Source organism: Guillardia theta (assembly GCF_000315625.1).
Source record: "Guillardia theta CCMP2712 unplaced genomic scaffold GUITHscaffold_200, whole genome shotgun sequence".
Classification (NCBI taxonomy): Eukaryota; class Cryptophyceae; order Pyrenomonadales; family Geminigeraceae; genus Guillardia; species Guillardia theta.
Window position 1 is genome coordinate 38,791 of NW_005434476.1, and position 10,063 is coordinate 48,853.

General features: G+C 54.2%; 4 protein-coding genes across 4 annotated transcripts; 2 read left to right on the plus strand and 2 right to left on the minus strand.

Moving 5' to 3' along the window:
• Positions 1-528: 528 nt before the first annotated feature.
• On the minus strand, positions 529-1,664 carry GUITHDRAFT_120845 (hypothetical protein; the record flags this gene model as incomplete). Its single annotated transcript, XM_005819890.1, has 6 exons — positions 529-692; positions 810-1,053; positions 1,103-1,165; positions 1,211-1,347; positions 1,393-1,564; positions 1,611-1,664. The coding sequence occupies 6 exons, from the start codon at positions 1,662-1,664 to the stop codon at positions 529-531; spliced, it is 834 nt and encodes a 277-aa protein (XP_005819947.1).
• Positions 1,665-2,198: 534 nt separating this feature from the next.
• Positions 2,199-3,175, plus strand: GUITHDRAFT_90887 (hypothetical protein; the record flags this gene model as incomplete). Its single annotated transcript, XM_005819891.1, has 4 exons — positions 2,199-2,597; positions 2,642-2,895; positions 2,938-3,048; positions 3,091-3,175. 4 exons carry the CDS (start codon positions 2,199-2,201, stop codon positions 3,173-3,175), a joined length of 849 nt encoding a protein of 282 aa, XP_005819948.1.
• A 191-nt stretch (positions 3,176-3,366) lies between these two features.
• On the minus strand, positions 3,367-4,053 carry GUITHDRAFT_120847 (hypothetical protein; the record flags this gene model as incomplete). Its single annotated transcript, XM_005819892.1, has 1 exon — positions 3,367-4,053. One exon carries the CDS (start codon positions 4,051-4,053, stop codon positions 3,367-3,369), a length of 687 nt encoding a protein of 228 aa, XP_005819949.1.
• A 2,661-nt stretch (positions 4,054-6,714) lies between these two features.
• Positions 6,715-9,626, plus strand: GUITHDRAFT_120848 (hypothetical protein; the record flags this gene model as incomplete). The annotated part of the gene is made up of 12 exons (XM_005819893.1): positions 6,715-6,917; positions 6,966-7,224; positions 7,266-7,396; positions 7,487-7,634; positions 7,679-7,959; positions 8,091-8,241; positions 8,284-8,358; positions 8,500-8,627; positions 8,677-8,745; positions 8,845-8,913; positions 9,209-9,281; positions 9,417-9,626. The coding sequence occupies 12 exons, from the start codon at positions 6,715-6,717 to the stop codon at positions 9,624-9,626; spliced, it is 1,797 nt and encodes a 598-aa protein (XP_005819950.1).
• Between the last annotated feature and the right edge of the window lie 437 nt (positions 9,627-10,063).

A 10,063-nucleotide genomic window follows, 5' to 3' on the forward strand; every position in this document is an offset into this window, starting at 1 on the left:
TTCGTTCTCTTCGTTCGTCCTTCCTCTCTCCCCTCCCCTCCCCCCTCCCCCCTCCCTCTCTCCCTCAAGTTGACTCACTGGCCCTCCCTGCAGGAGAAACGCACCCCCACGGGTGAGTCAGGGTCAGGCGATAGTGCGAAAGATGAGCTGCTCAAGCACTACCGCAACTGTGTCAAGTGCTTCTGCAACGAGGAAGACAAAGATCGCGTGCTTCCTTGCGGGCATGCGACGTGCAAGAAGGTAAACCTTATGCCTCCTTGCCTCCTGTCGCTAAGATCTCTTGACAGTGCGTGGAAAATCTCATCAAAGACAGAAGTAGAAGATGCCCGTCCTGTGGCAAGAAGTTCGACCACTCGGATGTCAAGCCTCTCTACCTCCAGGGCAGTTTGGGCGACACTTGATTTTGAAGTTGTAATAAAGCGATCTCACTGTATCAGGCGATCGTCAAGGCTGCTCGTTTGCTTGCGGTGCGAAGGTTCTGGCAGGAGAAGGATCAGGACGAGGGGATTAGATGCCATCAGCGTCGCCTCACTTGCGCTGCCTCAAGTTGTTCACGTCCTGCGGCTCTTCCTCCTCCACGAGCTTGAACCTGTAAGCCTGCGCGTCTGTCAGGACATTGTCCAGCAGAACGTTGGCGACGAGCTGGAGGTCTGCGACCGTCCAGAATGGAGCGAGTCGCTGGTGAGCTGCCACTGCAGGAGAGTGAGGAGAAGAGACAAGAGGAGACAAGAGGAGACAAGAGGAGACAAGAGGAGACAAGAGGAGACAAGAAGAGACAAGAGAGGAGAGGCGAGCAGGAAGACTCTCACGGCAGTAGAGGAGCGACCCGAGAGGCTGCTCGACTTCATTGCAGATGACAAGCGAGAAAGCAGCGGCATAGACGGCATTTGCCAGCAGATCGAAGGGAACGTTGGCCAGCACGCCGAGCCCTTCGTTGCCGCTGAAGAAGATGTACAGGACGTCCAACACTCGGCAGCTCAATACTGCGAGCGAGTCGTCGTCCTCCTCGTCCTCCTCGTCCGCAAGGCTCATGGCCTCATCATACAGCAGCACCTGACCGACTGCCGTGAGCGTGTCGATGGCAAGGCAGAGCTCGAGGAACCACGAGAGGTCGGGAGACATCATGGTCAAGTAGCGTCAAGACCTGCAGCTCTAAGCTCGCTATCTGAAGAGAGGAATGAATGTCCCCTCCATATCGGCGCATACTCACATGGTTCGCCCCGACATCTGTAAAGTAAGGATGCAGATTGAGCAACTTTGAGTTCACTGGTCTTGCGTCAAAGATCTTTGACGAGATGAGGATGCAGACAAGAGCGAGCTGCTTGAGGCTCACCTCCTGCCTCCCGCCTGCCACCAACGTCTTTGAGAGTACACCATCGACTTGCAAAGCACCTGAGGAGTTGAAGAAAATGAGAGAATCTTGGAAGCTGAACTCATCGAGATGACTGAAGTTTGACTTTCGAACTACTTGAAGCATCATTGAACACGCCTGGAGCTTCACACGAGGATCTTTTCGACGGAACCTCGTCGAGAGGTTGGGCATCGTAACTTGCATGTCATGTACCTGAACAGTTTCATGCACGTGGAGAACATTCACATACAATTTATACCATCCCCCACAGACGTCGATCGTCAATCGATCCCGAGGGCCTTGACGTTTCCATCGGTTCGAAAGCTGCTGTTTCAAGACTTGAAATGTTCTCAGATCCTGCTCTCTCTCCCCTATTCAAGAAATATTCCATGCCTGCTCGTTCTGTTTCCATCCATTTCTGCTTAGTCCTCTCGAATCTCTACTCCCTCCCTCCCTTCCCTCCCCCACCTCCGCCTCCCCCTCTCGCTCCCCTGCTCTCCCATTTCTTCGCTTTCCCGCCTAAAAGTTTGTGGCTCAAAAAAATTGGCGAGGAGGCAGCAAGGGGAGGCTGAAGGAAGAGGAGGAGTAGAGGAGCAAGGGGAGGCTGAAGGAAGAGGAGGAGTAGAGGAGCAAGGGGAGGCTGAAGGAAGAGGAGGAGTAGAGGAGCAAGGGGAGGCTGAAGGAAGAGGAGGAGTAGAGGAGCAAGGAGATGCTGGAGGAGGCGATGAGAGCATGGCTTCTCTTCTTGTCTGCGTTCCTTCTCCTCTGCTGCTCATCTCAAGTCGCAGCCTTCAGCCGCCTGCCTCCATGCCCTCGCAGGCTGCATGCGACCAACTGCCGTGTGAGTATGGGGATTCACATCAGCAAGGAGGCGAGGACGAGCTTCAGGAGGGAGGGTTTTGTGCAGCTGGGGGAGGTCTTGAGCAAGGAGGAGGTGGAGGCCTGCAGGAGCCGCATGGATCGTCTCTTCGCCGGCGACTTCGACACCGGCATCTACCCAGACGAGTGGCACTGGAGGAAGGGCATCAGCCTGCCCGGCGCCGTCCGTGAGATCTGCAACGGGTGGAAGAGCGACAAGACCATCGCGAGCATCGTGCTGGGAGAGAGGTTCGGCCGAGCCGCGTGCGAGCTCATGGGCTGGCCATCAGCACGCATAGCGCAAGACTCCATCATCTGGAAGCCTGCGGGGGCAGGAAGCGTCTCGTGGCATCAGGACTCGCCCTACATCAGCAAGCAGTTCATCCCGGTACCAGCAGCTCCTCCCTGACATCCCCTGACCTCTTTGCCCAGGAGGAGAACAACAGCATCACGTTCTGGTGCGCGCTGGACGACGCGGACGAGGAGACTGGCGTCATCGAGTACGCGTCTGGTTCCCATGAGTGGGAGGCCGACAGAGAGTTGGCGCCTGAGTTTCATGCCGCGCGAGACTACCAGCAGGGTCTGCGACGAGCAGCAGCATCCGCAGGGAAGGAAATGTCGCAGGTGAACATCGCCCGCCTCCTGGTGCCCGCAGGGTCCGCAGTCGCCCACCACCAGAACACTTGGTGAGATCAGTCACGACCTGACTGCAGCTGACGAGCGCCCAGGCATGGCAGCGGCGAGAACAAGTCGAAGATGCGAGACAGAAGAGCGTTAGCGGTGCATGTTCTGAGAGGAGACGTGAAGTTCGTCGAGAAGCCTGGGTACATCTACGGAAGGTCAATCGAGAGAAAGGGAAGGCGATGCCTTACACTTGACAGGTACAAGCTGGGGGAGGACGACAGCCTGCACGATTCTTTCTTTCCTTACTTGTACAGATCGCAAGGGAAAGACGGTCAGGTGTAGATGTGGGAGGACCGAGCGGCATCGGAGGAGTGAAAGAGGTTCTGTTGCGACGAAGGCAAGAGGAGCCGCGTGAAGGAGGAGAGTGAAAATGTGAAGAGTGTTGTCTTCTCAACATCAGCTTCTCTTCAAATACAGTCAGATTCTTTCTAAGTAAGACTGAACGGCTGGCTGAGAGAACAGCCCCAAATGTCTCACGATTTCGCATTCCATAATTTCTGATGAGCTTGCAAAACCTGCTTCTGCTCCTCTTCAAGCATGAGATATTGAAAGATTTTCAATCTCCCACGAGCATCACCCGATATCGTCAGGAAATGCTCCGAGAATCGAGCCTGACTCCATGAATGAGGGGCCCACAAGGGGGTAGCGGTGTCGTCGACGAGACGAGAGGATTTTCCTGGTTTCCTGCAGAACTTGAAGCTGCCTCGCTGCTGATCGGGCAGGCTGTGATGCTCGATCCACTGCTTGCCTCGAATGGGAAAACCATGAGAGTTCCATGCTTGGATCTCCCACACTTGAAAACCATTCTCCTTCCTCCATTCATCCTCGACGTGCACACAGAAATACAAGTTGTGAAGAGACTCATGGGATCTAACCACCTGCGAAGACATCTTCTTGTGCGTCCTCGCTTTCTTGTTGGTTTGCTTGTTATGCACAACGAACGTATTGCTGATGTTGATGCAAGCTCGAGCACTGGTTTGATCTACTTTCTCTTTCTGGCTACTGAAGTCAGACAGAGCTTCGACTTCCTTCAGAGAAGAGACTGAGATCAAGTCCACCACGACACTGAGGTCAAAGAAAAGATCGTTCTTTGACAGAACCTCTGCCGCAGCTCTCATCCGATGCTGCCCATCGATGATTGCTGTACCCTTCAAAGCCATCATCGCCTCGGAAACAAACTTGACTGTACCTGCTCAGAGTGTCCATGGTCGGCTGCTTCATCCATAGTGAAAATGCAAATGCAGCCCGGGACGGTACTCCGAAAGAGGTTGGAATTGACCATTCTATTCACTTTCTTTTCATCAATTGCCCTGATGTGATTGATGAGCAATCACAACGTATCGCTGGATCCTCATAGGAAATGCCTTATTATCTCACTTGTGGAACTTACCTACAATTCTCCCAAACTGGAATAAGCTGCAAAATCCTGCGGGCAGAGGCCAGATAAATTCTTCTTCGGGGTTCTTTCATGCAGTCATTTGTTTTTAGTGGTGATCAGAATTTCAGATGTGAATAGCACCTGTATAGATAATTTTTCCAAAGATAGCATCGTTTCCTTGTTCTTGGTCTCTTTCGGCGAGCTAAGCATTCGAAAGCATGATCATCAAATATTCAAGGACATTCGAGAACATACCTTCCATGCTATGTTATGCCCATGGTGCAGGAGGAAATGACGAGGTGGAAGAAATCAACAGATGTGAATGGAAGCAACTCGGAGGATGGCAAGTGAACCTGATAGGTCTGACATTTCTTGTTCTTGTCCATTTGGTAGTAAAGCAGAGGGATTGGAGCTTTTGTTTGAAATCAAAGAATCAAGTGGTGAGTCCCATGTGCAATTATCACAAATTGAGTCTTCATCCGTATCTCTCAGATCGAGGTCAAGAGGGCGGGTTAAGTCATTACAATCCAATGACCCTTCACTGCTATTCTTGTCCGTTGAACCTTTGAAACTTGTTTCTCCCGCTGTGCGCTGACGTACAGGTGTGGTGGTCGCAAAGCTATCCAACTGCTCGAGTCTACTAATTAGATTCTGTGTGGTTCCTTCCAAAGACGGTTTCAATGTGATTGGATGATAATGTAAAAATGCTACCAGGAGTCAAGGGATGCCGAATCATGTTAGTTCGTGGCAGATCATCAGTATTTGAAAGCATGGGAGATGAAAACGATGATCGAATGTTCCGGTCCTCTTCGTCAAGAACCTCATCCAGTTTCTCGAATCTTTCAATCAGCCTGGTGGTTGTGCCTGCACGTTTTGGAACAATTTCAGTGATCCTGCGCGAAACGCTCATCGACACCTGGCGTCAGAGCATCGAAACTTCGCAAGCGAGTTGTAAAGTCAGGAGATGGTGAGGATACTATGCACTGGTCTCGTCACTGTGATCGAAGATTCAGCTTATAGACCTTTGAGCGCGGAAGTAAATGTTGGTGAGGATGATATCAGCACGCTCCCGTCATCTGACTTTGAGTTCAATCTCAAGGGAGAATAGAACTTACCATACCAGAGTGAAAGTTCTGAGAATTTTGAACGTATTCAAAGTCTTCGTCTATTGATGGTAGTGTATGCTGGACTAGAACGTGATGAAATCAATATAGGAGCTTTGAAAGAATAAATTGACTTCATTTCTGACATTTTCGTTTGCCAAGTCTTCCAGGCAATGGTGATCGATGATATTTGGCCTGCAACAAAATTTTAAAGGTTGTACAACAGGAAACAAAACTAGAGTACAAGTGGTGAACCTATACCACCAGAGAACTTTGGCATTTGTAGCTGCTGTGCTGAAATCCTTTGCGATGTATTCGAAACTTCATTACCATGTGATACAGACAATTTTGAAGGGTGTTTGTTTGGTGCCCCTTGCTGGTCTTTCCCTTTCTCTGACGCATAATTCTGCTCTTTGCGATTTGAATTGTCTTTGTGATTTTTTCGTGCTCTCCGCTCTTTCTTCATATTGGATTGTAGACAATTTGTTGTCATCTCAGAGAATCAATGTTCATCACCTGTCGGAGTCAACTTCATCACCGACACAGTCCTCTCCCCTCCTCCTACCTGTGCCTGACGCGCCTCTCCTCCATGACGCGGCGGCGGCAGCCTATCGCCGCGGACCTGCAGCCGGGCCTACTGACCCGGGGGTATCACTCACTAGTCACTGCCCGGCCACCGCCGGCCACCGGGCCGCCCTCAGAGGGAATCGAGCTTAACTAAACTTTGAGTTGAAGAGGATCGTCTACGCAGGCTCGCCTCAATAATCTCATAGTAAGCAACTGAAGGCATTAAGTTCATGAGGTAGATCTTCTGAAGTTGCCTACAATCCGACCGGTCGCCCCTGCCACTGCCCTGCCATGGCAGACTCTCCAGCTTCTACAGCTGAGGAGGCAGCCGAGAGGTCAGCTGGATCTTGTTCTGGACAGAGCCATGGAGCTTTCCTTGAAGTCCCTGTGGCTGACCATCAACCTTGTCTCCATCGCGGGCATGTCGCTCATGCCAAGGCCCTCGCCTGCTCGATTCATCTTTCCCCCTGCCAAACGAAGGCTTGTTTACCTTCGCATAGACCTGACGCTCGTGTTTGTCCCTGTGCTTCTCCTTCTCATCTCACTCTTTCTCTCTCATGTCGCTGCCGTTGGCATCGATCTCGCCATACCTGTGGTTCTACTCGAGGCTGGTGGTCTGCGTCGGTCTGGATGGTCGTCACCCTCATCAGCCTCTGTGGGGTGTGTGGGAGGCGAGCGGGAGGAGGGAAGGGCCCGGAGCTGCGGAGCTCAGTCGAACAAACGATCAGCATGCTGGAGAAGAGGGTGCAAGACGTCCCGGAAGACGGAGAATCATGGTGATGATGATGGTGGTGGTGGTGGTGGTGGTGATGGTGATGATGATGATGATGATGATGATGATGCTGATGCTGATGCTGATGCTGATGCTGATGCTGATGCTGATGGTGATGGAGATGATGATGATGATGACTACGATGATGATGACGATGACGATGACGATGACGATGGAGATCATGATCATGATCATGATCATGATGTGAACTGTTGGACGGGTTCTTCTCCTTCATTGATGACGACTTGTCAGGTGGAAACTTGGTGTTCAAATGCAAGTAGCAGCAGGAGGATCAGCGAGCGAGGAGGCATCTGCTGTGGCCATGCTCGAGCATGCGCTCGTGCTATCGCCCAGCCTGCATGCCTCCTTTGACAACATGATGCGAATCGGCGACGTGCACAGAGGGTTAGGGAACAGCATGCGGGCTCGGCGCTTCTACCTCCTCGCGGTCTCTCTGAACCCGAGGATATCGACCGTCTTCGTCTACGCTGGCTTGACGTACGAGCAGCAGGTGAGAGCTGCTGGACTCACTGCTGGTCATGAGGTGGGCAGGAATACTTTGACTCGGCTGCGAGATGCTTCCTGCTAGCTAGCCGCCTGCAGGAGGAGATGCATCAAGACATGTGCAAGCAGCTGCCGCGAGCTCTCGCCCTCGCCTCCTCCTCCTGCAGTCCAAAAGCAAGGTTGTCTTCCCCCTGCTTGTCTCCCTCCTGGCCTAGCCCGTCCATCCGTCTCGCCCGTCCACCCGGCTCGTCCCTCATGGTTTTCAGCAGGTCTTCGGCGTACTCGTCCTACCTGACCTCTGCTCTCATGCGAGCGGGTCGCGGCGAGCATGCGATGATCGAGCACGGGCGTTTGCTGGGACAGCAGGGAGGGAGGAGGATGGATGTGTCTACTCGCCTCTACGTCCTTGCTGACCCGGTGAGCAGCCGCACGAGCACACGTAAAGGTCACGAGCATGGCAGCGGCGAGGAGACGCGATCCCATGGCCTGCCAGCCCCCGCGAGGAGGAGGAGGTGGCGAGATGCCCTGCCAGTCAGGCTGAGGGACGTGAGGATGGGAGGGAAGGGAAGGAAGAGATGAAGGAGGCGGAAGAGCGTGTCCAGCAGGAGCTCGACATGCTTCAACGGCCCACCGACTGCAGGACGGCAAGGAAACTTCTCTACCTCCCGTCTCAGGCTTTCGGCTTTGGAGCTCATGCTCACATGCTAAGCCTCGCAATGACCCTCGCGTTCTACACCAACAGGTCCTGCATCCACCACCTCCATCATCTCCTCCCCCTGCCCCTCCCCCTGCTCCCCCTGCCCCTCCCCTGCCCCTCCCCCTGCTGCCCCTGCCCCTCCCCCTGCCCCTGCTCTCCATCTCAAGGGTCGTCAGGGTTCTAGTCCCAGTGATGGAAGATGGCTTCTGGCTGGTGGATCGAAGAGACTGCGGGCGGGGTGGCTTCTCCTGCTTCTTCGAGGAGATCTCAAGCTGCTCGGTAGACGACAAGGAGGCTAAAGCTGCTCCCTCCCTCCTCGCTCTCGGGGTATGTCACACCCTCAGCGCTTCTCCTCTTGACGACAAGCAGGACGTCGCCCTCCATCGCTCAGGGGGGCCTCGACACCTCCTGTTTGATTGGGACTCGCAAACAGCAGCGATCAAGGTTCTGCTCAGCTCCTCCTCATCATCATCCTCGTTCTCCTCCTCCTCGTTCTCCTCCTCTTCCATTTCTGTATCTGCATCTCCCTTTGTGTTCCTCTTCCTCTTCGTTACGCCTCCTCATTCTTGACTCTCTCTGCTTCAGGCGGGTCTTCTTCGCAACTACCTCCCCGAGGGCCTGCAGGGGCTGGGGGTGGCGTGGTGGCGGGGCCAGCTCCTCCGCTTCCTCCTCCGTCCCCGAGCATGGCTCAAAGCCGAGCTGCTCGACGCGAAGTGGGAGGAAAGGGGAGAGGAAGGAATCGATAGGCTCACGAAGCTGCAGGAGGAGGATGAAATGGGAGCCGCCCGTCGTTGGCCTGCACATTCGGCATGGCGACAAGTTGAAGGAGGCGTGAGTGAAACGAAGCGATGAGAGGAGAGAAGGAGCGGGAGGAGAGGGAGGAGAGGGAGGAGCGGGAGGAGCTTTTTTTGACATTCATTTTGTGCGAAGGAATCGCATCCCCCCTGAGAGCTACGTACGGGTGCTGCTCGAGGAGATTGCGAGAGGGCAAAATGTGAGGTATGCAGGCATGATGGAGAGGAGAGCAGCAGCAGCAGCAGCAGCAGCAGCAGCAGCAGAATGGAGGAGGAGGAGGAAGAGGAGGAGGAGAAGGGTTGAGAGGAAGCGAGGAGGAAGAGGAGGTGGTGGAGGAGGAGGAGGAGGAGGTGGTGGTGGCGGTGGTGGTGGAGAAGGGTTGAGAGGAAGCGAGGAGGAGGTGGAGGAGGAGGAGGAGGAGGAGGAGGAGGAGGAGGTGGTGGTGGTGGTGGTGGAAGAGGAGGAGGCGGTGGTGGTGGAGGCTAACGGAGTCGATCAGGTCCGTCTTCGTGTCGACAGACAGTTTGAATGTCATCGAGACGGTGAAGAGATTGCTTCCTCCCAACATCACGGTGAGCGCAAGAGATGCGACATGAATAAGAGGGGCGAGGGAAAGACAAGGGAAGAAGCTGAAATTGGATAGGGTAAGGGAGAGAAGAGGAGAGAAGGAGCAGGAGCAGGAGGGGGAGGGACAGGTGGGGGAGCAGCAGCAGCAGCAGCAGAAGCAGCAGGAAGAGCAGCAGCAGCAGCAGCAGCAGCAGCAGCAGAACAAGCAGCAGCAGAACAAGCAGCAGCAGGGGCAGGGGCAAGAGCAGGAGCAGGAGCAGGAGCAGGAGCAGGAGGAGCATGAAGAGCAGCAGCAGGAGTTGGAGGAGGAGGAGGATGATGAGGAGGAGCAGCAGCAGCAGCAGCAGTAGCAGCGGGAGGAGTGTGATGAAGAGGAAGAGAAGGAGGATGATGAGGAGGAGCAGTAGCAGCAGCAGGAGGAGCGGGAGGAGGAGCTGGATGAGGAGCGGGAGGAGGAGGAGGATGAGGAGGAGGAGCTTTCTGGGTTCGGGTAAGGAGGGCATTCAGGTCTGCTACGAGGAGGATGAAGTTTCGAGGGCACGGACCTTCACGAATGCGAATCTACAGAATCATATTCGAAATCAACGTGACCCGGGTGACTCTTCTTGTCTCCTCTCTCTTTTCCAGCTGTCCGGGCTGACGGCTGCTCCTCTCTCTACCCCTCTTCTGCTCGCCTTTTCTTTCTTCCCTCACTCTTTTCCGCAGCTTCATCCTTCGGAGGTCTGTTCGAAAGTTCTCTTCTTCCTCATGGACGTCGACCTGCTTTCTTCGCCACCTTCTTCTCCAA